Source organism: Orbicella franksi, chromosome 7 (genome assembly GCF_964199315.1).
Source record: "Orbicella franksi chromosome 7, jaOrbFran1.1, whole genome shotgun sequence".
NCBI lineage: Eukaryota > Metazoa > Cnidaria > Anthozoa > Scleractinia > Merulinidae > Orbicella > Orbicella franksi.
In genome coordinates this window covers 11,657,059-11,684,160 of record NC_138151.1, presented here as the reverse complement: position 1 = coordinate 11,684,160, position 27,102 = coordinate 11,657,059, and the positions used below count along the sequence as shown (strand labels likewise).

General features: G+C 40.4%; 2 protein-coding genes across 2 annotated transcripts; both read left to right on the top strand.

Moving 5' to 3' along the window:
• The first annotated feature begins 1,392 nt into the window (after window positions 1-1,392).
• Window positions 1,393-3,487, top strand: LOC145493857 (uncharacterized). The gene is made up of 3 exons (XM_081473335.1): window positions 1,393-1,860; window positions 1,941-2,124; window positions 3,430-3,487. Exons 1-3 carry the CDS (start codon window positions 1,736-1,738, stop codon window positions 3,445-3,447), a joined length of 327 nt encoding a protein of 108 aa, XP_081329461.1. The 5' UTR covers window positions 1,393-1,735; the 3' UTR covers window positions 3,448-3,487.
• Window positions 3,433-25,328, top strand: LOC145493859 (uncharacterized). Its single transcript, XM_081473336.1, has 16 exons — window positions 3,433-3,519; window positions 6,474-6,545; window positions 9,215-9,287; window positions 11,164-11,239; window positions 11,638-11,705; window positions 11,972-12,046; window positions 14,453-15,117; window positions 15,772-15,897; window positions 16,794-16,919; window positions 17,564-17,656; window positions 18,001-18,102; window positions 18,389-18,502; window positions 19,055-19,156; window positions 19,426-19,527; window positions 20,160-22,648; window positions 23,980-25,328. Exons 7-16 carry the CDS (start codon window positions 14,472-14,474, stop codon window positions 25,096-25,098), a joined length of 5,019 nt encoding a protein of 1,672 aa, XP_081329462.1. The 5' UTR covers window positions 3,433-3,519; window positions 6,474-6,545; window positions 9,215-9,287; window positions 11,164-11,239; window positions 11,638-11,705; window positions 11,972-12,046; window positions 14,453-14,471; the 3' UTR covers window positions 25,099-25,328.
• The last annotated feature ends 1,774 nt before the right edge of the window (window positions 25,329-27,102 follow it).

Below are 27,102 nucleotides of genomic sequence, written 5' to 3'. Positions count from 1 at the left end.
AGCAGAAAAAGTTATCAAGAAGCGTTTATGTTACCGACAACACAGGTAAAAGAAAAAGCATAGTCAGGAATTACTAACTTCTCATGACTTCGTACCGCTTGTCTAGACGACATGTGGAATCACTCGTTCTTCTTGCGCAAACACTTTATCTCCATCCAACGACGATATTCTTTGTTTCATGCAGAAACACATCGCCTTTTGAGGATCACAGCTGTATCTTTTTGGTGTTTGCGATCGAAGGGAAACATTTTCAACTGAAGGGAAGTTGGGAAGTTTTCCGTTTAGCAAAAAGGTAGGGAAGACCGAGCGCTTGCTGTGAGAAATTGTGAAACGTAAGCACATTTATTGGCATCGCCAACTAAAATAAGGGAAAGCTTATTAGTTCCCGAAATTATTGTTGGTAAATTGTTTTCATTTTGACTTTCATGCAGAAATACATTGTCTTTTGAGGATCACAGCTGTCTCTTCTTGGTGACTGCGATCGAGGGGAAACATTTTCAACTCAATTCGAAGGAAGTTTTCCGTTCAGCAGAAAGGTAAGCAGGACCGGAGCTTGTAATGAGAAATTATGAAACGTAAGCAGATTTATTCTGATTTATATTGGCATCGCTAATTAAAATAAGGGAAAGCTCATTAGCTACCGAAATTATTGTTGGTAAATTGATTTTGACTTAACAGTCATTCACGAAAACAACATTAATACGAGCTGGATAAGGACGAAAATCTGAAAGCGAAAGTAGAGATGATGGAAATTGAAACCATACTTTCTTAACAAAGCGGAAATACTAATAAACTGTTCGTCCAGGATCCATGGACCTGTTGATTTGGCTTGAAAGGGAGCTTTTGGGTTTGGGGGAGAAAATACAAAATCCAGACTTTATAGAATCATGAAAGGAATTTTGCGTTTGCTTTCTAGAATCCAAAAATGGATAATGAATCAAAAGAATGCACACTCCAAATGGATTCAACAGATCAAAGTTATGATTATGTTCACAACTTAGTTTATGAAAAGGTATTATGGTTCCTGATACAAACTGAAAGCCTTTTCCGCAACTAAGGCCTTTTTCTTAAAATGTTTGATGCGAGTCCTCGTTCACTTGGTATGAATCAAGTCTGATGTAGATGACGCCCCATCACGTTAGACCACAGGCAGCCCAAGCTCTCTCTATGAACCACACAAGCAACACAATATGGCATCGAATTATAAGGATTTATATGGGATTTTCTACAAGATATCCTTGGAGGTAGTTAAAAGTGAAAATTCTCAATAAAAATGGCTTACCTTGTTCCATACGTGTGTTGTTTGCTCCTGGTGTGATTATTTTACCGATTGAACTTGATTTAAGCGACTTTTTTGAATTCCGATATTCCCTTTATAAAGAGAGGACAAGGTGAAACACCTCAGTCAGAACAGCCTGCCGAACGAAGTCAAAAATCTCAGGCTAAAATGTGCCCACGGCCACAAATCCACCGCAGAATTCAAGGGCAAAGGTTGATCTTTCATTTCAATCCTCTAGCCACACAATTGCAGCCCTGCGAGCGACGCCAGGCAGCTCTTCGTGTCTCCAGTGAAACGATAAAACTATGGAAGAGCTCCGTGTCGTTTGATCCGCGACATAACGACCGTTGAAATCGGCTTGGTAACCTCGTCATGTTGGCAAACCAAGACTCGCGGGGGTACTAGACCGCAATTTGTCAACTAAACTTTTTGTAATCCCATCAGGTCAAATTTACAATGCTAAATAAAAATCGTACAGAACGCTTTTGCAAAATGGCTTCAAAACCAAAGAAACTTAAGATCAACGGCGAAAGCTCCGTAGAAACTGAGGAGATACAATCATTTTTGAAGTGGAAGTCGTGGTAAGTTTTCTCGTTTATGCATCTTTGATTTGTTTGTATAAAATATTCCCGAGCTGATAAACTAAATTTGCTTCTCTTAGGGTATTGTGGAATTACGAATATTGTGAGGAAACTGTAATGGAAGCCAGCAAAATTTTGTCTAGAGCATACGAAGAGAAAGAAATTGCCGTAAGCAAATTGAACTCTCTTTTGCTCGGGAGAATTCTTAACGAATTATGGGGAGATGAAGTTAAATTGGTGAGGCGAGGACCAAGTAACTCAATGGTGCGTAAACGTGAAAACTTACCATGACTTCCACTTCAAAAATGATCTCCTCAGTTTCTACGGAGCTTTCGCCGTTGATCTTACGTTTGACAAATTTGACAAATTGCGGTCTAGTACCCCCGCGAGTCTTGGTTTGCCAACATGACGAGGTTACCAAGCCGATTTCAACGGTCGTTATGTCGCGGATCAAACGACACGGAGCTCTTCCATAGTTTTATCGTTTCACTGGGGACACGAAGAGCCACCTGGCGTCGCTCGCAGGGCTGCAATTGTGTGGCTAGAGGATTGAAATGAAAGATCAACCTTTGCCCTTGAATTCTGCGGTGGATTTGTGGCCGTGGGTACATTTTAGCCTGGGATTTTTGACTTCGTTCGGCAGGCTGTTCCGACTGAGGTGTTTCGCCTTGTCCTCTCTTTATAAAGGGAATATCGGAATTCAAAAAAGTCGCTTAAATCAAGTTCAATCGGTAAAATAATCACACCAGGAGCAAACAACACACGTATGGAATAAGGTAAGCCATTTTTATTGAGAATTTTCACTTTTAACCACCTCCATGGATATCTTGTAGAAAATCCCATATAAACCCTTATAATTCGATGCCATGTTGTGTTGCTTGTGTGGTTCATAAAGAGAGCTTGGGCTGCCTGTGGTTAGACAAGTGTTTTGTTGATTTGCATTACAGTGGTTTTGATCTCATGATAACACAACTGTTTCACTGTATTCAGTTTCCGGGCGAGTGCTGTTGATCTCCTGATCAATACGCAATCACAAATTTGTGCAGAAACACCCTCAGTCCAGTGGGCCGGGGGAGTGGCAGTCAGTGTACTAGCAATGCTAAAATAGATTCCCAGAGGTTCGTAACTCTTTAAGAGTAGAAAAAGTTATCAAGAAGCATTTATGTTACTGACAACACAGGTAATAGAAAGAGCACCGTCAGGAATAATTTATCAACTTCATGTGACTTTGTACAGCTTGTCTAGACGACATGTTGGATCAGTCGTTCTTCTTGCATAAACACTTTATCTCAATCTAACGACAATATTCTTTGCTTCATGCAGAAACACATTGCCTTTTGAGGATCACAGCTGTATCTTTTTGGTGTCTGCGATCGAAGGGAAACATTTTCAACTGAAGGGAAGTTGAGAAGTTTTCCGTTCGGCAAAAAGCTAGGGAAGATTAGCGCTTGTTATGAGAAATTATGAAGTGTCAGCACATTTATTGGCATCGCTAACTAAAATAAGGGAGAGCTTATTAGTTACCGAAGTTATTGTTGGTGAATTGATTTCATTTTGATTTTCATGTAGAAACACATCGCCTTTTGAAGATCACAGCTGTATCTTCTTGGTGACTGCGATCAACTGAATTCAAAGGGAAGTTTTCAGTTCAGCAAAAAGGTAAGCAAGATGAGAGCTTGTAATGAGAAATTATGAAATGTAAGCAGATTTATTCTGATTTATATTGGCATCACTAACTCAAATAAGGGAAAGCTTACAGTACTGATCAGAAGAAACCTAACAGGGAACACTTGACTGAACGCATTCTATTTCCGTTCCACACGCGTTCAGCCACCTGTTCCCATTCTGTATCCATTCCATATCTGTTCTGTATCTGTTCCGTTACTGTTCTGTATCTGTTCCATTCCCGTTCTGTATCCGTTCTGTGCCGTTTTGTTCCTGTTCTGTGAGCGTTCCATCGGTAAGCGTTCTTGGAACTCATTCAGAGGAACAAGGTTTCCAAGAACTCGTTTACAAGATTAGCGACACTCATTTGCATTTCATAAAATGGGTTAAAACTGTCGCCTCTATGCGAGAATACGGACAGTAAACTTAAATTTTTGTGGTGAAAATATGAGTCCAGTTACTCGAAAAATATGAGAAGATGGTATTGTAACTTCAAGGCCAGTTTTAAATAGTAAGTTCTTTTCCGAAACGAGACAAAGCAACCAGTAATCTGTGTGAATGCCCGAGGAAAGGAAGAAGTGAACCAGCTTGCCAAGCACTTTTAACGCCATCGATGAAAACAATGCAAGCAAAAGACGAACTTTCGGCTCTTGTATTTACACGAATACTTTTAGTGAGATTTAACATTGAAGTATCGGCGAAAACTATTCGGTGAATGCGGCAGAAACTTGGCTGGAGGATGCAAGCGGTGCAAAGTACTGACAAAAAGCCAAAGGGAGCATTTTGTGATACTATTAGTGATGTTATTTTCTCAGGCGAATGCTCAGTTAAGATTGAACATTATCCTCACCGATCCTTTCGCAAAGTTGGTGAACAACACTGTAATAAAAGTGAACCAAAACATCGATGTTTTGTTTTGTTTCTCTTAATTAAGGATGGTGCCTACTAAATACAAAGGTTTTTGCGCCAGGTTAGGACCACGCGGAAAAAGTAGATCTTTGCAAAGGTTACTGGAATATCAGAAGAAAAATTGGGGTAGCCATTCATTTTTTCGAGATAATTAGCCTTGCATCTCAACAAAAATGCTGACATCAGCATTTTTCTGCAAAAAGAAAGAAAGGATATTTCTTCACAGATTTCCTCAGAATTCGCCTTTACAGACAGAAAAGCAAACACATTAATAAAGATCTTAAAACTACATGGTAAATGGTAACATTAAAACCATTTTGGGTAGGTTTGTAATAACAAAATCGTTGCAACGGCACTTTTAGGGTCTCTGACAGCCTTCCTCTGGTTCAGCTAAAATACAGTCTAAATACCTTTTGCTCACAACCAGAAACTAATCACGTGTTGAATAGGCTTGCCATTTCCATCTCATAACATAAAATGTAGGGGTAGCCACGCGTTTTTTAAAGTTATTGATCTTTTTTGAAAACCTTTGCGGTGCCCGTTACATATTTTCCTGTCACCTCCCCAGTAAATAAAACATTTGCATATCTCGAACTTGTCTTGCACACGCACTACGCCATCTGCAGGTATATGTTTACAGTTGGATTTCAGCATAATTTGCGACAGATGACAGCTAGTTTTTCAGCTGGAAGACGTTAATAGTTAGTGGTCAGCGATATGCTGTTATTCTGGTGTTCCTGGTTTAAGTACAGGTTCATTAAACTTGATTTAGTCACAGTGGGAAAACTTTGCTTTCATTTTAGTCGTGTACTTGGTAGCGTAGTTGATTGCGTCAGTGTCAACCCCAGCGCGCACGTGGCACTTAAACCTGCCTTGCGTGATGCGCAGAACGTGTGCGCACTAACAAAAGTTGGCACCGTCCTTAACAAGGAAACCTTTCAATCCCAGTCTAACTCGACTTGTCCATCCATTTCCTTATTTGGACATAAGTTGAGCTTGTTGACAATAACAAAATGGCCACGATGAACATGAAATGGACAAGAAGATAGAGGGAAGATGCTTGCTTAGTGCGTGTAAAAAGAAATAAAAAAAGAGATAGGATGCTTCGTTCTGTCATTTTCTCAAGATCATTGGGCTGGACAAAAATTGAACAAACGTGTATTTAAAGTTACATCGTTTCCAAATCCTTGGTAAGCACCCTGATAGTGTAACTTACCAGCATGTGTTCTGAAGAACACGTTCTCTTATAGTTTGCGTTATGAAGAACGCTTTTTTCCATTTTTGTGATTCGTAACCATTCCGTATCCGTTCCATTTCCGTTGGGTATCCGTTCTGTATCCATTCTTTACCTGCTCTGTACCCGTTCCATTCACGTTCTTGTACCCGTTCTCTATCCGTTCCGTTCCCGTTCACAAACGCGTTCCCTGTTAGGTTTCTTCAGATTAGTACTGTATTAGTTACCAAAATTATTGTTGGTAAATTGATTTTGACTTGACAGTCATTCATGAAAACAAATTTACATGAGCTAGACAAGGATGAAAGTCTGAAAGCTGAAGTAGAAACGGTGGAAATTGAAACCGTGCTACAGAAATGCTAATAAACTGTTCGCCCCGGGATCCATGGACCTGTTGATTTGGCTTGTAAGGGAACCTTTGGGTCTGGGGGAGAAAATACAAATCAGGACCTTGGAATCCTAAAAGGGATTTCGCATTTGTTTTCTAGAATCCAAAAATGGATTATGAATCAAAAGAATGCACACTCCAAATGGATTCAACAGATGAAAGTTATGATATGTTCACAATTTAGTATATCAAAAGGTATTGTGGTTCCTGATAAGTCGCTGTTGTTTAATGAAAGGTGGGATCGCCTCTGGGTATTATTGTGTGTTACGTGTACGATCACATAGTTTGCATTTTCTTTCTATCTTCTATATGGTCAAATGAAGCATAGTCGGGTAATGAATTTGATTATCCTGTTTCAAGTTTGTTTATGTATTCTTACATGTATGTCACACTTAAATCATTTCTTGTTCATTTCAGGAGTCATTTTCAACCATTCCTTTATTTTACTGATGACAATAACTTTGTGGGGGAGTTTGCCTAATTGATAAGGTAAGCAATGTTTGAGAAACAAACAAAATCTCTCCTTAATTATTTCCAGTTGCTCATCTTTTTGTAGAGGAAGATGGCTGAGTGATAGTGATAATGATAGTGATAGTGATAGTGATAGTGATAATCTAGGTGCTGATTGTGTTAACTAATGGTTACAAGTGGTGTAGGTGGTGGTGGGTGCTTCTGCTGCTGGTGTTAGTGCTTAGGATGTGATAGGGGTTAATCAAGTTCTTGTCCCAGCTGCTTAGCTTTAAGATGGTATTGGTAGTGTAGGTGACGGTGTTGTAATATTGGGGTATAAGTGTTGGTGCTGGTAAGGTGCCACCGCTGCTGGCCTTAATCAGTTGCTTGCTAACATTGTCATTGATCATGTAGGATTTGGTGCAGGTGGGAAGTATACTTGGTAGTCTATTGGAGTAGGTAGAGCTAGTGGTGGTGATGGTGCACGTACTGGTAGTATTTCTGGTGCCTATATATGCTTATGGTGGTACTATTGGTAGTGGTGCTGCAAGAACAGCTAGAGGCAGTGGTGGTGCATGTACTTTTAATATTAGTGCCAATGATAGTCATTTTGCAGATGGTAGTACTATTGGTAGTGGTGCTGCATATGGTAGAGGTACTGCTAGTTGATGGCAGAAGTAGTAGTGGTGCTCATGGAAGTGGTCATGTAGGTCATCAGGTGTAGTTGCTTGTGATAGTGCAGGTAATGGTCAGCATGGTGACTCAGGTGTAATCATGGTCTGAAGATGCTTCAGCCTAGCTCCTAGTGATGATTATGGTCATTATAGTGTTGCTGTCGCCAGCACGTCTGGAAGTGCTGGTGCTGATGCTGTTTGTTTTGTTGGAAGGAGTGCTCAAGCACTTTGTGATGCTAATGTTAATGGTTGTTTAGATGGTGAAGGAATGCCCTGGTGTTGGTGTTGTTGATCTCAGTGGTTGTTAAGATGGCTGGTGTTGTTGTGCAGAGGTTAGACTGGCTTTAAAGATGGTGTAGCTGTAGGTACACTTTGGTATTGGTGTGGCTGATGACAGTGCTTGTGTAGATGGTGTAGGTGTACCCTTGTGTTGGTGTGGCTGATATCAGTGGTTGTATAGATGGTTGTAGGTACACTCTTGTTTTGGTGTGGCTAAGGTTAGTGGTTTTATAGAGGGATTATGCATACCCTGGCATTGGTGTGGCTGATCTCATTATTTGTATAGATGGTTGTAGGTACACCCTTGTCCTGGTGTGGCTGATGTCAGTGGTTATTTAGATGGTTGTAGGTACATCCTGGTGTTGGTGTCGCAGATGTCAGTGATTGTATAGATGGTGTAGGTATGCTCTGGTGTGCTGATGTTAGTGGTGGTAAAGATTGTGTAAATAGACCCTGGTGTATCTGTCGCTAATGTCAGTGGCTGTACAAAAGGTGCAGGTATATTTGGTGTTCTTGATGCTCATTCTAAATGAGGTATAGATGGTAAAGGAATACCCAGGTGTTGGTGATGCTGATGTCAGTGGTACTTTAGATGGTGAAGGTGCAACCTGGTGTTGGTGTTGGTGCGCTAATGTCGGTGATTGTAAAGGTATGAAAGGTACACTCTGGTGTTGGTGATCCTGATGTTAGTTGTGGTATAGATAGTGAAGTTACACTCTGATGTTGGTGTGGCTGATGTTTGTGATTGTATAGATGGTGAAGGTACACCCTAGTCTTGGTGTGGCTAATGTCAGTGGTTGTATAGATGAGATAGGTACACCCTGGTTTTAATGGTGCTGATGTCATTGGTTTTAAAGATTGTAAAGTTACACCCTGGTGTTGGTGATGCTGATGGTAGTAGTGGTTTAGATGGTGTAGGTACATTGTGATGTTGGTATCGCTGGTGTCAGTGGTTTTATAGATTTTGAAGGTACACCCTGATGTGGTTGTTGCTGATATTAGTGATTTTATAGATTGTGTAACTACACCTTGGTGCTGGTGTCGCTTATGTCACTGGTTGTATAAATTGTCAAGGTACACCCTAGTGTTGGTTTCGCTGACGTCAGTAGTTGTTTAAATGGGTAAGGTACACCCCAGTGTTGATGTGGCTGATGTTACTGATTGTACAGATTTTCAAAGTTCACGCTGGTTTTAGTGTCGCTGATGTCAATGGTTGTATAGATGCTGTAGGTACACCCTGGTGTTTGTGTGGCGGATGTTACTGGTTGTATAGATGGTGTAAGTACATCCTGGTATATTGGTATTCTTGATGTCATTGGTTGTATAGATGGTAAATGTACACCCTGGTGTTGGTGTCACTGACGTCAATGGTTGTAGAGAATGTGTAGGTTCGTCCTAGTGTTGGTGTAATGTTGTATACACCATGTAGGTATGCCCTAGTGTTGTTAATGTAGGTGCACCCTAGTGTTGTTAATGTAGGTGCACGCTAGTGTTGTTAATGTAGGTACACCCTAGTGTTGTTAATGTAGGTACACCCTAGTGCTGTTAATGTAGGTACACCCTAGCATTGTTAATGTAGGTGCACCCTAGTGTTGTTAATGTAGGTACACCCTAGTGTTGTTAATGTAGGTGCACCCTAGTGCTGTTAATGTAGGTACACCCTAGTGCTGTTAATGTAGGTACACCCTAGCTGTTGTTTATGAATATGTAGCCTTACATGTATGTCACACTTAAATCATTTGTTGTTTATTTCAGGAATCATTGTCAACCATTCCTTTATTTCACTGATGAAAACAACTTTGAGGGCAGAATTTGCCTAATTGATAAGGTAAGCATTGTTTGAAAATCAAACGAAATCTCTCCTTATATATTTCCATTTGCTCATCTCTTTGTGGTGGAAGATGGCAGTGGTGGCGATAGTCTTCATGGTGATTGTGTTAACTGATGGTTACTCATGGTGCCTGGTGCTACTGCTGCTGTTATTAGTGGCTAATGATGTGATAGTGGTGGAGCAAGTTCTTTTGCTGTGGCAGGTAGTTGCTTATGATGGTATTGGTAGTGCAGGTGGCAGTGTTGTAACAATGTGGTTTCAGTGGCAGTGCTTTTGGTGTTGTTGTTTCTAGTCATGTTGCTTAATGTGCTGCTGGTGTTCTCTTTGGTGTTGCTGTTGGTGGTGATGGTTATAATGCAGGTGGGAAGCATAAGGTAATGTTGCGGCAGGTTGAGCTTGTGATAGTGGTGGTGTATGTACTGGTAGTATTTTTGGTGCATATCCTGGTGATTGTACAGATGCTAATACTATTGGTAGTGGTCTTTTATATGGTAGAGGTATTCTAGTTACTGTTGGAAGTAGAAGTGGTGCTGATGGAAGTAGTCATGTAGGTGGTGAGTTGTAGTCATTTGGGATGGTGCAGGTGATGGTCAGGATGGTGGTTGAGGTGTAATCATGGTCTGAAGACTCTTCAGGCTAGCTCCTGGTGATGAACATGATCATTATAGTATTGCTGTGGGCAGCAGGTCTGGAAGTGCTTTTGCTGATGCTGTTTGTTTTGTTGTATGTAGTATTCATGCATGTGGTGATCCTGATGTTAGTGGTTATATAGATGGTGAAGGTAAACCCTGGTGTTGATGTGGCTGATGTCAGTAGCTATATAGATGTTGTAGGTACACCCTGGTGTTGGTGATGTTGATGTTCGTTGTGGTAGAGATGGTGAAGATACATTCTGGTGTTAGTGTTGCTTATTTTAGTTGTGATATGGAAGGTGTAGGTACATGCTGGTATTTGCTGATGTCAGTGGTTTTATAGATGGTGTAGGTATACCCTGGTGTTGGTGTGTCTGATTTTAGTTGATGTTTTATGGTACATCTTGGTCTTTGTGGTGCTGATGGTAATTGTTTATCATGAGGTGCTGGAAGAAAGCACTTGGTTATGGGGCATTGTCTAACCAGATTTGAGAAAACATACTGTCCTACTTATTTTACATTATTATTTATGATTGGACCTTGCGACTGAGCACTAAAAAGAGTTAGATATTTGTCACTAAGATTGTGTATCAAGACCAACTTTTTTTTTGTGACGTAGTTAAGAAATCGTACATTATGTGGATCTGTGTTTTATTTTGCTTTATAAGCTTCGACATCCAGGCTTGCAGAAAAGTTTACATCACAATTTGCTGTGGAAATTTCCCCATAAATTGTGCTGTTAAACACAGTTATTAATCCAGGCATGTGTATGGATAGAGCTATCAGATTATCTGTATGTGTCTACAATCTGTTCAACCTAAATAGAGAATTAAAGTCATATGTCCCGTGGTGCAATAAAAATTATTTGAAGCCGGCTTGGTGGTAGAGATGTTATACCCTGTTGTAGTGAGTTGATATTGCTTATAGTCATGATTCGGGTAGTTCTGGTGGTGTAGATGATAGTTGTCCAAGACTGATACTGCTGCTTGTTTTAGTGAAGGTGAAAGTAGGGTACAGTAAGGCAATTTATAGTGCAAGTGGTACTGGTGTTGGTGTTTGGTTCCCGTCTTTCACTTTACACTTTGGTTGTTTATTATATTAATTTCAGCTTTATTCTTGTTGGATGAATGGCAACCCAGGAGTTCAGCTCAGAACAGTAAACTCTCTCTCCCTAATAGGCTGTTTCTATATGCACATCTAACTACATATGTCTCATACTTAATGAGTGTTATTCTTTTCAGAAATAAGTGGCCACTGTACATGTACTCCTGGAACACTTATATTCCTTTATGATTGTTCAGGGGAACATCAGCTGAGGTAATTAGTATGTCATAACATATATAACCCTCACATACCTACTTAAGAACGCTGTAACTGCTGTAACTGGCCCATATTATGAATAAATCTGCAGAAAAGGAGAAAGCCTTCTTCTCTTTTTCATGTAGTGCTTAATAACATAAATGATACAGCTGTGAGGTGCGCTTGGTTGAAATAATTTAATTAAAGGCCCTTTTTAATACCTAAAAGACAGATTTCCCGACCCTTTCATATACCTAAACTTTTGAAATCCCTATCTTGTTATGTACCTGAAGTCTGAAAAAGGTACCCATTTCGGATGGATCCTCCCTGTATAGGCCATTATTTAAAGTACTGTGCCCCCCCTCATGGGATGCCAACCTTGTGATTATGTAACTTTCAGTCATTCTTCTTTTTAGGAATATCAAAAGTCACCTCCCCTTTGTAGAGGCAGTTCTTACTTGTGGTTGCAGAAATTCCACAATAGGTGTGTAATATTACTTCCTATACTCCATGGATAGTTTTTTATAGGTTGAAACAGAATATTTTGTCTATGTCATGCATATTCTATATAACTTAACTGATTGGACAGAAGTAGTCGTTCTTTCTAATCTGTTGCGTGGTTAATGTTTATTGCTCATTTTTCTTTAGTGAATATGCATTACTCCTGGTGTAATATGTGCTATGTTTCTTGTAGTTGTTTCAGTTCCTATATTGTGCTGTGATCTGACACTTGGTATTTCTTAATTTCAGGACAAATCACCACTTGATCCGAGACGGTTTTGTTTCTTGACGATTGAAAACTTCTAAGAAAACATTTCACAGACGGTAAGACATATCTGTCTCACTGGAAATTATGGGTGTTTATTTATGTACAATGAAAATTTCATGTGCTTCAGTGCTCATAAGGATAAAATCTCATTAATCTTATTCTGGTATGCTGTAAGTAAAATCTATTGAAGAAGGTCCCAACTCTGGCTCACCAAAACCCTTGTGTATTAAATGAACTCCTAATTGATCAGACCACCTTCATTAGCCGATACTCGGTTCATTTCCATTAGAAGGGTCTTATATTATTTTACACAATGATATAATGGACAGTGGATGTCGCCTTTGAAAGTGTCGATTGAAAAGTCCATAGTGTTGAGAGTACAGATTACAAAGAATATCAAGGTTTTTCCCGAACTTGGATCCAGGATAGATTGGTTAACAATTTAGAGGTTTATCACATAGAAATGCTGAAGGTTACTCTTCTGTGTAAACTCAACAAACTTTCATTACGGAGACACCCTCTGGGACACTAGGGTAGATCCCGAGAAGACATTTTGCTGTTCAGTGCTTTGTGTTCCTGTCTGTTCTGCAGAAAGAAGCCTTTACCTTTTTTACCTTATTTTCATTATAGTTTCTTTTACAGGACCCCTTTGATAACAGTGTTTGATACACTGATGGGTCATCCTGTTAAAATATTTATTATTATTATTATTATTATTATTATTTTCGTTATCGTTATCATTACCAATACCATTACCATTATCGTTATCGTTATCGTTATCGTTATCATTATCATTATCACCATCCCGAACCCCATCCCCATTACTATCACCATCCCTATCACCGTCATTATTGGTCCAATAAAACCAACAGGCAATCCAACTAGGTTACGCAAATCGTATAATTTATTCTAATATATTATTATTTGATCTAAAGAAAAGAACGAAATACATTTGAGAAACTGAACAGGATCCATCGGTACATAAACACACGAGTAAAACTATCAGCTAGAATTACAGCACTGAGAACTTTCTTCTTTGACAATGTGTAGAAGGATTGTTTCACGGTGTACAGGTCAGCAACAGATAAACAGGTCGGGGTATAACAGAAGACGCGTCAGCGAGACAGGTCAGCAAAACATGCACATATCTTCGAATCTATAATATCTGAACTGAAAGCTGGCGTATTCACGTGGCTAAATTATATAATTTAGTGTCAATCAAAATCAATCAGGAAATCAAGTTACTAATTCATTCTATTGACGAAACAATCATCATCATCATCATTATCATTATCATAAATATTATTATAATTATCATTATTATAATTTTAATTATTATTATTATTACTATTATTATATTATTATTGATGTGAAGTTTATATGAAATAATTCATATATGAACTGCGGTTGAAGATGAAAGTGAAGAATGATCATCGCAGTTAATTTTCCAATTTAAGCAATTGGAAAGAAGAACCCTGAAAAAAAAAAAGCAACAACAAAAAATCAGGGCTTCAACGGGATTCGAACCCGTGACCTCCGCGATACCGGTGCGATGCTCTACCAACTGAGCTATGAAGCCACACATTGGGAGCGAGGTCAATTAGTTGAGTTCATATCTTCCCGTGAGGAGTGAAATGATGTGAAGTTTATATGAAATAATTCATATATGAACTGCGGTTGAAGATGAAGGTGAAGAATGATCACTTTGAAGTCCTGATTTTTTTCAGGCTTCTTCTTTCCAATTGCTGAAATTGGAAAATTAACTGCGATGATCATTCTTCACTTTCATCTTCAACCGCAGTTCATATATGAATTATTTCATATAAACTTCACATCATTTCACTCCTCACGGGAAGATATGAACTCAACTAATTAACCTCGCTCCCAATGTGTGGCTTCATAGCTCAGTTGGTAGAGCATCGCACCGGTATCGCGGAGGTCACGGGTTCGAATCCCGTTGAAGCCCTGATTTTTTGTTGTTGCTGTTTTTTTTCAGGCTTCTTCTTTCCAATTGCTTAAATTGGAAAATTAACTGCGATGATCATTCTTCACTTTCATCTTCAACCGCAGTTCATATATGAATTATTTCATACAAACTTCACATCAGTTCACTCCTCACGGGAAGATATGAACTCAACTAATTAACCTCGCTCCCAATGTGTGGCTTCATAGCTCAGTTGGTAGAGCATCGCACCGGTATCGCGGAGGTCACGGGTTCAAATCCCGTTGAAGCCCTGATTTTTTGTTGTTGTTGTTGTTGTTTCAGGCTTCTTCTTTCCAATTGCTTAAATTGGAAAATTAACTGCGATGATCATTCTTCACTTTCATTTTATTATTATTATTATTATTATTATTATTATTATTATTATTATTATTTGACCTAATTAAATCTTTGCCATAGAGTTGTTTAGTTTACTTATATAAGCAATTTAATTTAAGAGCTGAAAATAATGCCTTTGTAGGGTTATTGGGCGCCCATCCATGGCGGCTGCTCCATCACCATTCGCGTCCTCCAAAGAGACGACTAATTATGCCAGGCTGTGTCGTCTGTTGGTGGACTTAGGATCCAAGGCGCTGAGAGACACATTTGATAAAGTACATTCTCCATCGACTCTCCATGGAGTGTTATTAAGACATAAACCTACACTGCATGCACTTTATACTGGTTCTGTTGGAAAGAAGAAAGTGAAGAAAGTGCTTAATCCTACACAATGGGGAAAGCTGTATCCTGTTCATTCACCTGTGACATCAGCAACCTTTGATATCACACTTCTAACGGTGCTGCTTAGAAATATTTGTGGTTTCGATGCTCCAACCAAAGGTTGGGATAACCTTCCCCCATCAACAGACACAAGTACCGCAGATGACATCGCCCGAGTGAAGTATTACAGGAACACTGTGTACGGCCATGCCAATCAAGCCTCTGTTGATGATGCAAGTTTCAATGCTTACTGGCAGGAAATCCGTGAAGCCCTGGTAAGATTGGGAGGAACAAGTTTTAGAAGATACATCGACAATCTTGAGCATGATACCATGGATCCTGATATGGAGGAACATTTTCGTGAACTCATGAAACAATGGAAGAAAGATGATGACAGCATCAAGGAGAAACTCGAAGAGATGGAAGGTAATATGAACTTTATTTTCATACTTTTAGACAGGTACTAAGAATTCTCTTCCGCGGTTTAGGGGTAGTTGAATCTAAATGACGCAAGTTCCTTTGTAGGTAAGGCGAGAAGTGTATAAAGCTAGAAGTCCATATCTCTTATGACGATTTGCGAGATCACCTTTAAGAGTATGCTATTTTTAGATTAATAAACTTCGTGGGAAAATAAGAATTTTTGGAAGGATATTGCGTGGATTGCGCCAATTCGAAGAAAGATGAAACAAAAGTTATGAACAACGAAATACAAATCAGCTGTGACGCTTTTTGAACTTTCCTCTTCCCCTTTATTGACACAATTCACTAATTACTTTCGGGAACGAAGATGATGAGGGGTTCAATGGCTAAGTTGAAACAAAACGGCTACTGCGCTATCCTAAGACAGTAACACGTTCTGTTCTTAGTTTCTGTTATCTATTGTAGTCCACTCGAGGCTAGCCGAAAGAAGCATAGATTTCGTAGTCTATATTGTTAAATAAAAGCCCTCATTTTCAACCCTTAGGTGTTGCTTTCTAAAGTTTGTTGGTAAAAGATTCATTTCGGTCAATGCATCTATTTGTCATTATTTGCGCAGATAATGTCTAAACCACGTAAACAAAAATAAATTTTATTCTTCAGAAAGCTTCAGGGACAAATTAGAGCAGGTGAAAAGTGAAATGGAAAGCAATATCAGAGGTGAAATGCAAGAAATGAAGGAAAGACTGGACACCTTGACTGCCTCGTTGGAAGAGAACAAAGATGAAGGTCAGTTGTAGGAGAAACTTACAAAGATAAACACAAGTTTACAATTCTCCCAGAAAGGTTTCGCTATCAGTTCAACATGTGCGCAACCTTTTCGCTCCGCAATTTGAAGAACTTGATCGAGCATCTTGTCGGACCAATTTTTCTCCGCAGCGATGTTTCGAGGTCATCAAACTATCGTCGCTTTGTATCGTTCAGTGCCAGAAAAACACGACAGGAGGTTAAACAAAATGGCTACTTGGTTATCCTTTGTTGTCCAAAGTCTAATTGTTAAATAAAAACTCCCCTCGTTATATAAACAGTAGCCTCCATTTGGCGCGAAAATATGCTCGGATATTTGTCCGCGGACATTATTATTCCGAGAAGCGAACAGTTTTCCGAGAGAGTAGCTCGAGGAAAACTGTGAGCTTTGAGGAACAGATCATGCCTAAAGACAAACATCCGAGCATATTTTCAAAGTCGAATGGAGGTTATTGTGTTTATTATCCTTCAAATATTTTGCGTAACCCGCGCAGTTTGAAAATTGGGGAATATTCTCGGATATTCTCGGATATTTCCTAAGTTTAGCTGGGGAATATTCGGTCACGTGACGTGTTTAGACCAGTCGCGCCCGAGCGAAAATGGATTATAACATTAATCAGTATCACCCAACTAGTGGATTAATGCAAATCCTGCATTTTAATTGGCCACGCTACTAGAGGACTATTAGTAATAGTCCTCGAGTAGGGAGGACTCATGGGCTATTGACCCGTAGCCCGCAAGGCTACGGATCAATAGTCTAAAGGGGAAATATTCATCTCGGCTCGATGTATCAGATACCTAAACTCGACCTATTTATTCTATTTTTCGCACCAAAAATGTGAATTTGAGCTTAAGCCAAAGTAAATATTTATCTTCAGAAAACATCAGGGACAAATTACAGCAGATGAACAGTGAAATGAAAAACAACATCCGAAGTGAAATGAAAGAAATGAAGGAAAGACTGGACACCTTGACTGCCTCATTGGAAGAGAACAAAGATGAAGGTCAGTTGTAGGACAGACTTAAATTAAGTTATTGCTGCCAATAATTACACAACGACCCTTGCGTCTTTCTCGTTGAATGTGTAATGGACCATTTCCGAGTTGCCTCTTGCCCCTGTGTTAAAAGAAGTCTTCTTGCGAACCCATTCGCGTGAAAATGCTTCTCGACTACAGGTTCATTTTCATGCAAATCAAACTCTTTTTCATATGAAAGGTTTTGTACGAAGACTCATTTTGAAACAGAGGCAAACTTAGGTAACTCGGAAATGGCCTATTTAATTGTGGAAAGAAACTCGGCGAGATTTCTGTTGCACTCTTTCGTACGTAGAGACTTCTCATGTTGTGTTGCAAGTGCGTGAGTCTGATTGGTTTGTTCGCCCGTAACCAACGCATTCACGGTAGGATTTTCCGTGTTTACCATCCTGTTAAGATTACCATAGTATTGTTGATTAATGTTTCAGTTTTTATATTTCTCGATCAAATTTGAGTCCCGAAGCAGCGTGAACCAGTTTCACGGAAAACCATCCGAAAAATGTAATGATTGAGGCGCTATTATAGAAAGAAGGTTTTCAATGGGATGCCACCCCTTAACTTCCTTTTTTTTTTAACACCTAAAGTAAAGAGTGATAAACGTTTGTAATCTTCAGAATCATACAGAGATGACCTCAACAAGATGAGAAGTGAAATCAGTGACAAGCTGGACGCTTTGACAGTATCAATACAAGAAACGAAGGATGAAGGTAATTTGCTAAACCTAACAAACAAAACGCACTCGAAACGGTCAACTGAAGATTCGGTTAAAAAGGTATTTCTTTGAAGGTGTAGTCCAGGCCATTTGCAGCGTTTTATTATAGTTATTGGTGTTGTGGTTTGTGTTTTCGTTTAAAAATAATTTTGAATGTAAGTTAACAAAAGTGGCTATCGTTTAGGTAGAACAATCAATTCACTTGGTGAATAATATCTGTGCCAATAAAGGGTAATGAGGCTCTATTATAGAAACAAGGTTTTCTGTGGGATTTCACCCCTTAACTTTCTTTCGTTTTAACACCTAAATTAAAGAGTGGTAAACGTTTGTAATCATCAGAACGATACAGAGATGACCTCAACAAGATGAGAAGTGAAATAGAAAATATCAGTGACAAGCTGGACGCTTTGACAGTATCAAGACAAGAAACAAAGGATGAAGGTAGGTTGGCAGACCCGACAAACAAAACACCGATCGAAACGGTAAACTGAAGATTCGGTAAAATGTATTTCTTTGAAGGTATAGTCCAGGACGCTCGCTAGTTGTTATTGTTTGTTTGTTTTTTCGTTTAAAAATAATTTGAATGCAAGTTAACCAAAGCGGCCGTTGTTTAGGTACAACTAACTTATTCAGTTAGTGACTAATGTCTGTGCTAATATTGTAATTAAGGATTAAAAACAGAATCTTTGTTACATGGCCTAAAGGTGGAGTGAATGTTGATCCTCAGAAAACCTCAGAGACAAGTTTGAGCAGCTGAAAGATGAAATGGTAAAACTTGGGGAAAGTTTGGAGAACTCCCTGGAGAACTTGAGACTACAAAGCGGAGAAAGCGACGGAAGAGGTTAGTTGTAAAACGTTTCAAGTAATATATTAGACACGAAAGACCGTGTTTGACCACAAACAACGTGAAGAGAATTGGAAATACGACCCCCAGCGGAGTATTTTTGGCGAACTTCGAGGTGTTTGGAAATGCGGTCAAACACTGTCTTGAGTGTGTGATCATATCTTGGTTTGTAACTTTTGAATTCCTCTTTGTCAGTTAACAAATTGGTTTGTTAGTCGTGTTTCTTGCATGGAATTGTTAGGGTCAAAACACCAATCTACACTCAAGCTCACTGCTCAGGATCACTGACCTAGGTACTTCTAGTGAATGCTGCGTGTATGCCATATAAAAAAATCAAACGTGCGCGATTACATGTGAAACATTCAAGATGAAAGGGGTGATGTGAACTTAAAGGCAGAAAAGTAAAACAGGGAACCCAGCCAATACAGTAATTGGGCATAGTTGAGGATCTACAGAGAGAACAGAAATTCTAATAGAAGCCAAAATCTCAACTTTCTTTGACAAAACACCTTGAATTATAGAATTAAAAAAAACTCTTTTAACCATCAGAACGATACAGAGATGACCTCAACAAGATGAGAAGTGAAATAAAAAATATCAGTGACAAGCTGGACGCTTTCACAGTATCAAGACAAGAAACAAAGGATGAAAGTAAGTTCCCAAAACTGATTAACAAAGCTCAACTGAAAACTCAGTAATAGGTATTTCTTTGTAGGTGTAGCCTAGGGAGACTAGCAGCGTTTTATTGTGTTCTTTATTTTTTTTCGTTTGAACATAATTGAGGATGTAACTTCAAAGAAACGTGGTAGCTGGCATGTTTTGAAAGCGGAACAGCCAATTCAGTTGATGACCAGTACCAGTGCTAATATTGTAGTTAAGGTTTCAATCTTTATTAAAGTGGAGTAAATGTTGATCCACAGAAAACCTCAACGACAAGATTGAGCAAATAAAAGATGAAATTGCAATTCTCGGGGAAAGGTTGGAGAACTTGAGGACGCAAAGCGGAGAAAGCGAGGACAAAGGTCAGTTTACAAAATTTTAATAATAGATAAAACTGCGCATTGCCACACTGCGATGACCGACGAAGTTGGTTTGACGGAAAAATGAACGTCCGGTAGTGGATAAGACACTCTGTACTGGGCCTTTTAATTTGTAGCCTCTTACGCAGACGTTCTTAAAGCCCTAATTTGTTACCAAGAATGCTTACCACTTGTCATGACAAAAAATAGCATAATAAAGTGGATGACTGAGTAGTGACTTAGCAGCATTCCATACCAATAAAAAATAACGATCGTGCGATAAACCAAACAGAAGTCTGAACAGCACGGCAACACCAAGGGCAGTCACTCAAACAGCGCTGCAAAATCGATGGTGACCCGGTTTTCTTTCATTGTTTTTTTGACAGATACATGTAACGAGAAATCTCTCTCTCTCATTTGGTAAAAAGAAGCTCGGATTTTCCAAGGGGAGGAGTGAAAATAGAATCTGTCCTATCTAATTTTAAAGCACGTGGATGTTTATCGTTCATGTTTAATCTTATTAGCCAATGAGGTACGAAATACTGAAACCTAATCCAAAGACCTCGTTGAATAGAATCCTTATTTTACTTCGCCGCTGTTTACTAACAACCTCTTTCATGTCATTTTACTTTTAGACCCTTTAGATCCATCTGAGCTTGTTGACGGAATTCGCCAAGTTTACAAAACGCGCGAAGGATGGCTGTCACCATTTCCTTGGTGTGAGGAGTTTCACTTTCAGCTTGATGATATTTATACGAGGCTGAAAGTGATAGGCAGGAAGAAAACAAGAGGAACAGCGACTGACGAAATCGTCAACATGTCGACTATCTTCAAACCGCATGAAGAATGTCCACAGCCAAGAACAGTATTGATTGAGGGAGAGCCTGGTATGGGAAAGACAACGTACTGCAAAAAGCTTGTCTACGACTGGGCTACAGGAAAGCCAGTGGCAGACGACTGTTTTCCAAAATTCGAAACCGTCCTGTTGCTGAAATGTCGAGATATCAAGTCTGACATTTGGGAGGCCATTGATGATCAGCTGTTGCCCCGAGATATCCAAGAAGACATCAGAGAGAAATTCTTCACGTTTATTCGTCACAATCAGTCAAGCGTTTTGCTAGTACTAGATGGGCTGGATGAGTTACCTGCCAGTAAACTGCCCGAGTTTTCAGAAATAATTCAGGGAAGAGTACTGCCAAAATGTCACTTAGTTGCAACATCGCGCCTCGAGGCCGGAATGAAGGTAAGAAGATACTGTGACACCATATTAGAGATCCAAGGATTTACCGTAGAGGATGCAGGAAAGTTCATCTACAAGTACTTCAAAAACATGGAGGATCTCGCTCAAAAGCTCCTATTCAAGCTGAGCAATGATAAAAGCCTACAAGACATGACGGCAAATCCTTTAAACACTGCCCTTCTTTGTCTTTTGTGTGAAGAATGTCAGGGCATTTTCCCGGGAAGTAGTACTCAACTGTACCTAGATATAATAGAGTGTGTTCTGAGAAGGTTCAGGAGAAGGAAAGGATTACCAGAAACCAGTGAGCAACTGACTGAAGTATACAAAACGGAACTAAAATTGCTTGGCCGGATAGCTTTGAATGGTTTACGCGAAGGGAACTTGGACTTTGACGAACGTAAACTTAGGAATCACAATGGTGAATTATCTGGATTTGGATTCCTGTCAGTGCAGCCCGGAGGCAGCAAAATGAGACCATGTCGTCGTTACGCTTTCCTACACAAAAGTTTCCAAGAAATTTTCGCCGCCTATTATCTTTGTTGTGAGCTTCTCAAGCACGAAAATACTCCCGAAAGCTTGGTTTCTGACGCGATCTATTTCAGTGAGCTGAAACAGGTGCTTTTGTTTTCATGTGGCATTCTAGCAGTCCAGTGCGAAGAAACAGCTGTGGATCTTATAGCAAACATAACAACACAAGTCAACAAATTTGGCCCCAAAACTGTGCCTATTGCATTAGAGTGCATTGCCGAATGTAAAAGAGAAAAAAGGAATGTTCATGTAAGGCTGGCTCGAGTATTTGGCTCAGGTCTTAAACTTCAATATGCTGCGTTCCTTGATGTAACATTACGAGAACTTCATATTGCTTCCCTTGCTGAGGCAATGAAAGTCAACACAACACTGACACAGCTGCATCTGTTGTCTAATAACATTGGTGATGCTGGCGCTGCTTCCCTTGCTGAGGCAATGAAAGTCAACACAACACTGACACAGCTGAATCTGTCGTCTAATAACATTGGTGCTGCTGGCGCTGCTTCCCTTGCTGAGGCAATGAAAGTCAACACAACACTGACACAGCTGCATCTGTGGTCTAATAACATTGGTGATGCTGGCGCTGCTTCCCTTGCTGAGGCAATGAAAGTCAACACAACACTGACACAGCTGAATCTGTCGTCTAATAACATTGGTGCTGCTGGCGCTGCTTCCCTTGCTGAGGCAATGAAAGTCAACACAACACTGACACAGCTGGATCTGTCGTCTAATAACATTGGTGCTGCTGGCGCTGCTTCCCTTGCTGAGGCAATGAAAGTCAACACAACACTGACACAGCTGCATCTGTCGTATAATAAGATTGGTGCTGCTGGCGCTGCTTCCCTTGCTGAGGCAATGAAAGTCAACACAACACTGACACAGCTGCATCTGTCGTCTAATAACATTGGTGCTGCTGGCGCTGCTTCCCTTGCTGAGGCAATGAAAGTCAACACAACACTGACACAGCTGGATCTGTGGTCTAATAACATTGGTGCTGCTGGCGCTGCTTCCCTTGCTGAGGCAATGAAAGTCAACACAACACTGACACAGCTGGATCTGTGGTCTAATAACATTGGTGCTGCTGGCGCTGCTTCCCTTGCTGAGGCAATGAAAGTCAACACAACACTGACACAGCTGGATCTGTCGTCTAATAACATTGGTGATGCTGACGCTGCTTCCCTTGCTGAGGCAATGAAAGTCAACACAACACTGACACAGCTGAATCTGGCGTATAATAAGATTGGTGATGCTGGCGCTGCTTCCCTTGCTGAGGCAATGAAAGTCAACACAGCACTGACACAGCTGGATCTGCGGTTAAATAACATTGGTGCTGCTGGCGCTGCTTCCCTTGCTGAGGCAATGAAAGTCAACAGAACGAAATCGTCAACATGTCGACTATCTTCAAACCGCATGAAGAATGTCCACAGCCAAGAACAGTATTGATTGAGGGAGAGCCTGGTATGGGAAAGACAACGTACTGCAAAAAGCTTGTCTACGACTGGGCTACAGGAAAGCCAGTGGCAGACGACTGTTTTCCAAAATTCGAAACCGTCCTGTTGCTGAAATGTCGAGATATCAAGTCTGACATTTGGGAGGCCATTGATGATCAGCTGTTGCCCCGAGATATCCAAGAAGACATCAGAGAGAAATTCTTCACGTTTATTCGTCACAATCAGTCAAGCGTTTTGCTAGTACTAGATGGGCTGGATGAGTTACCTGCCAGTAAACTGCCCGAGTTTTCAGAAATAATTCAGGGAAGAGTACTGCCAAAATGTCACTTAGTTGCAACATCGCGCCTCGAGGCCGGAATGAAGGTAAGAAGATACTGTGACACCATATTAGAGATCCAAGGATTTACCGTAGAGGATGCAGGAAAGTTCATCTACAAGTACTTCAAAAACATGGAGGATCTCGCTCAAAAGCTCCTATTCAAGCTGAGCAATGATAAAAGCCTACAAGACATGACGGCAAATCCTTTAAACACTGCCCTTCTTTGTCTTTTGTGTGAAGAATGTCAGGGCATTTTCCCGGGAAGTAGTACTCAACTGTACCTAGATATAATAGAGTGTGTTCTGAGAAGGTTCAGGAGAAGGAAAGGATTACCAGAAACCAGTGAGCAACTGACTGAAGTATACAAAACGGAACTAAAATTGCTTGGCCGGATAGCTTTGAATGGTTTACGCGAAGGGAACTTGGACTTTGACGAACGTAAACTTAGGAATCACAATGGTGAATTATCTGGATTTGGATTCCTGTCAGTGCAGCCCGGAGGCAGCAAAATGAGACCATGTCGTCGTTACGCTTTCCTACACAAAAGTTTCCAAGAAATTTTCGCCGCCTATTATCTTTGTTGTGAGCTTCTCAAGCACGAAAATACTCCCGAAAGCTTGGTTTCTGACGCGATCTATTTCAGTGAGCTGAAACAGGTGCTTTTGTTTTCATGTGGCATTCTAGCAGTCCAGTGCGAAGAAACAGCTGTGGATCTTATAGCAAACATAACAACACAAGTCAACAAATTTGGCCCCAAAACTGTGCCTATTGCATTAGAGTGCATTGCCGAATGTAAAAGAGAAAAAAGGAATGTTCATGTAAGGCTGGCTCGAGTATTTGGCTCAGGTCTTAAACTTCAATATGCTGCGTTCCTTGATGTAACATTACGAGAACTTCATATTGCTTCCCTTGCTGAGGCAATGAAAGTCAACACAACACTGACACAGCTGCATCTGTTGTCTAATAACATTGGTGATGCTGGCGCTACTTCCCTTGCTGAGGCAATGAAAGTCAACACAACACTGACACAGCTGAATCTGTCGTCTAATAACATTGGTGCTGCTGGCGCTGCTTCCCTTGCTGAGGCAATGAAAGTCAACACAACACTGACACAGCTGCATCTGTGGTCTAATAACATTGGTGATGCTGGCGCTGCTTCCCTTGCTGAGGCAATGAAAGTCAACACAACACTGACACAGCTGAATCTGTCGTCTAATAACATTGGTGCTGCTGGCGCTGCTTCCCTTGCTGAGGCAATGAAAGTCAACACAACACTGACACAGCTGGATCTGTCGTCTAATAACATTGGTGCTGCTGGCGCTGCTTCCCTTGCTGAGGCAATGAAAGTCAACACAACACTGACACAGCTGCATCTGTCGTATAATAAGATTGGTGCTGCTGGCGCTGCTTCCCTTGCTGAGGCAATGAAAGTCAACACAACACTGACACAGCTGCATCTGTCGTCTAATAACATTGGTGCTGCTGGCGCTGCTTCCCTTGCTGAGGCAATGAAAGTCAACACAACACTGACACAGCTGGATCTGTGGTCTAATAACATTGGTGCTGCTGGCGCTGCTTCCCTTGCTGAGGCAATGAAAGTCAACACAACACTGACACAGCTGGATCTGTGGTCTAATAACATTGGTGCTGCTGGCGCTGCTTCCCTTGCTGAGGCAATGAAAGTCAACACAACACTGACACAGCTGGATCTGTCGTCTAATAACATTGGTGATGCTGACGCTGCTTCCCTTGCTGAGGCAATGAAAGTCAACACAACACTGACACAGCTGAATCTGGCGTATAATAAGATTGGTGATGCTGGCGCTGCTTCCCTTGCTGAGGCAATGAAAGTCAACACAGCACTGACACAGCTGGATCTGCGGTTAAATAACATTGGTGCTGCTGGCGCTGCTTCCCTTGCTGAGGCAATGAAAGTCAACAGAACACTGACACAGCTGCATCTGTCGTCTAATAACATTGTTGATGCTGGCGCTGCTTCCCTTGCTGAGGGAAGGAAAGTCAACACTCAACACTGACACAGCTGCATCTGTTGTCTTATAGCATTGGTGATGTTGGCGCTGCTTCCCTTGCTGAGGCAATGAAAGGCAACACGACACTGACAAAGCTGGATCTGAGGAATAATAACCTTCGTGATGCTGGCGCTGCTCCCTTGCTGAGGCAAAGAAAGTCAATACGACTGTGACACAGCTGGCTCTGTTGAATAATAATATTGGTGATGCTTTTGCTGCTTCCCTTCCTGAGACAATGAAAGTCAAAACAACAGAGACTACGCTCTTGGTGAATCTTACTTGAATCTCATATTACCACCAAATAGGGAGAGCTCGTTTAGAACTTTTTAATGCAAGGACTTTTTTAAACTGATCCGAAACTGAAAAGGACGTTGCTCTTTTTTGATACGTTTTTCGGAGACAATTATTCAGTTGGTCGGTGTTTTTAATGGTACAAATTATTCTAGCTATTTCTCTGCAAGACGTGCAAGAGTTATTTTTTTGTGAATTAAAAACCCTGGAGGTAACAGCGCTCACTGTAGTCCTAACAGTTATGATAATGTTGATCCAACAAGTTTGTTTGGTTACGATATACTTCGCAAAAATATATAGATAGATAGATAGATAGATAGATAGATAGACAGACAGACAGACAGACAGACAGACAGACAGACAGATAGACAGATAGATAGATAGATAGATAGATAGATAGATAGATAGATAGAGAATTCTTTCACTATAGGTATAGCTTACAAAACAGTCTTCAGTTCTTGTTGTGTGATCGTCGACATGTCAGACGTGACTATCTGATAATTAGATTAGTTTTTGTTTATCCGTGAATTGATAATTAGCGTTTTGAAAAAAATCGTTCCTCTTCCATTTTTTCCCAGATATTTAACTTTATACCATTTATCTCCAGAAGTGAAGAAAAAAGCACATCGCCCTTAAGTTTTCGAGAAACCAAGGGGATCGTGTGGTTTACCTTTACGAGGAAAACAAAAGTATCAAGTTACAAACGTTCCCGTGAAAAGCACGATTGTCACGTTTGCTAGTGAACGTATAATCGATAAAACCAGGAACATAGAACTTTCCGGATCATCCCGGAACATCAAATAACTATGATAATTATGCGAAAAATAGGTAAAATTACATTTTCGAAAATAAAAGAAGCAAAAATAAACTGGTATCAGCTCGAAATTTTCAAGCTTTCGAGCTTTCCTGGCTGCACTACGAACGACATGGCTGATCACATCAGGCCAATTATGAGACGGAATCCTGATTCAATAATCATCCATGTCGGAACTAACAGCCTTCGAAACTCGAACTTCTCGCGCGAGTGTGCGGATGAGATCGTTGACATTGGGCGCATGGTTGATCAAGAAGGTATTTCTGTAGCCATTTCCAGTCTAACTGCACGCGCTGACGACAATGAACTGGCTAAAAGAGCCAAGGAGGTCAACAAGATTCTAAGGAAGTTCTGCTGTCAAAACGAATGGGGCTTCATAGATCATAGTAACATCACTACCGACTAACATCTTAATCGCCTGCATTTGAACAGAACTGGGACCTGTCTTTTGAGTCAGAACTTTATTTCGTATATTAATGGTCAGTAGGAGTTTGCCGTAGCGGAGTCCGAGGACTTCCAGAGCTCCGTGCTGATCGGTTAATCGAGGCCTGGCTACCGCTGGCTTAAATATTAACAGTTTAACTGCTCAGATTGACGAACTTAGAGTTTTTATGAGAGATTCCAAAATTGACATTCTCGCCATCAATGAAGGGAAATTAGATGATACAATTAACGACCAGGAAGTCTATATAGCAGGTTTTAAAATTGTTCGGCAAGACAGACAAATTAATGGTCGAAAAGGTGGCGGGGTTTGCTTTTACCTACACAGAAACCTTAATTTTAAAGTATGCGAGGAGCTTATGATTGATAGGCTCGAATGTTTAACTATCGAAATAAGTAATCCTCACTCTCGGCCATTTCTTGTCAGTAACTGGTGTAAACCTCCCAACTCTCCTCCTGACCTG

What these genes read in the sequence shown, in the direction of transcription:
- LOC145493857 (XM_081473335.1), top strand. Translation starts at nt 1,736, where the DNA reads ATGCTAAATAAAAATCGTACAGAACGCTTTTGCAAAATGGCTTCAAAA. An exon ending in TTTTTGAAGTGGAAGTCGTG is followed by an intron (nt 1,861 to 1,940) that starts GTAAGTTTTCTC and finishes TGCTTCTCTTAG; the next exon opens with GGTATTGTGGAATTACGAAT.
- LOC145493859 (XM_081473336.1), top strand. Translation starts at nt 14,472, where the DNA reads ATGGCGGCTGCTCCATCACCATTCGCGTCCTCCAAAGAGACGACTAAT. An exon ending in ACAAGAAACGAAGGATGAAG is followed by an intron (nt 17,657 to 18,000) that starts GTAATTTGCTAA and finishes TGTAATCATCAG; the next exon opens with AACGATACAGAGATGACCTC. An exon ending in ACAAGAAACAAAGGATGAAA is followed by an intron (nt 19,157 to 19,425) that starts GTAAGTTCCCAA and finishes GTTGATCCACAG; the next exon opens with AAAACCTCAACGACAAGATT.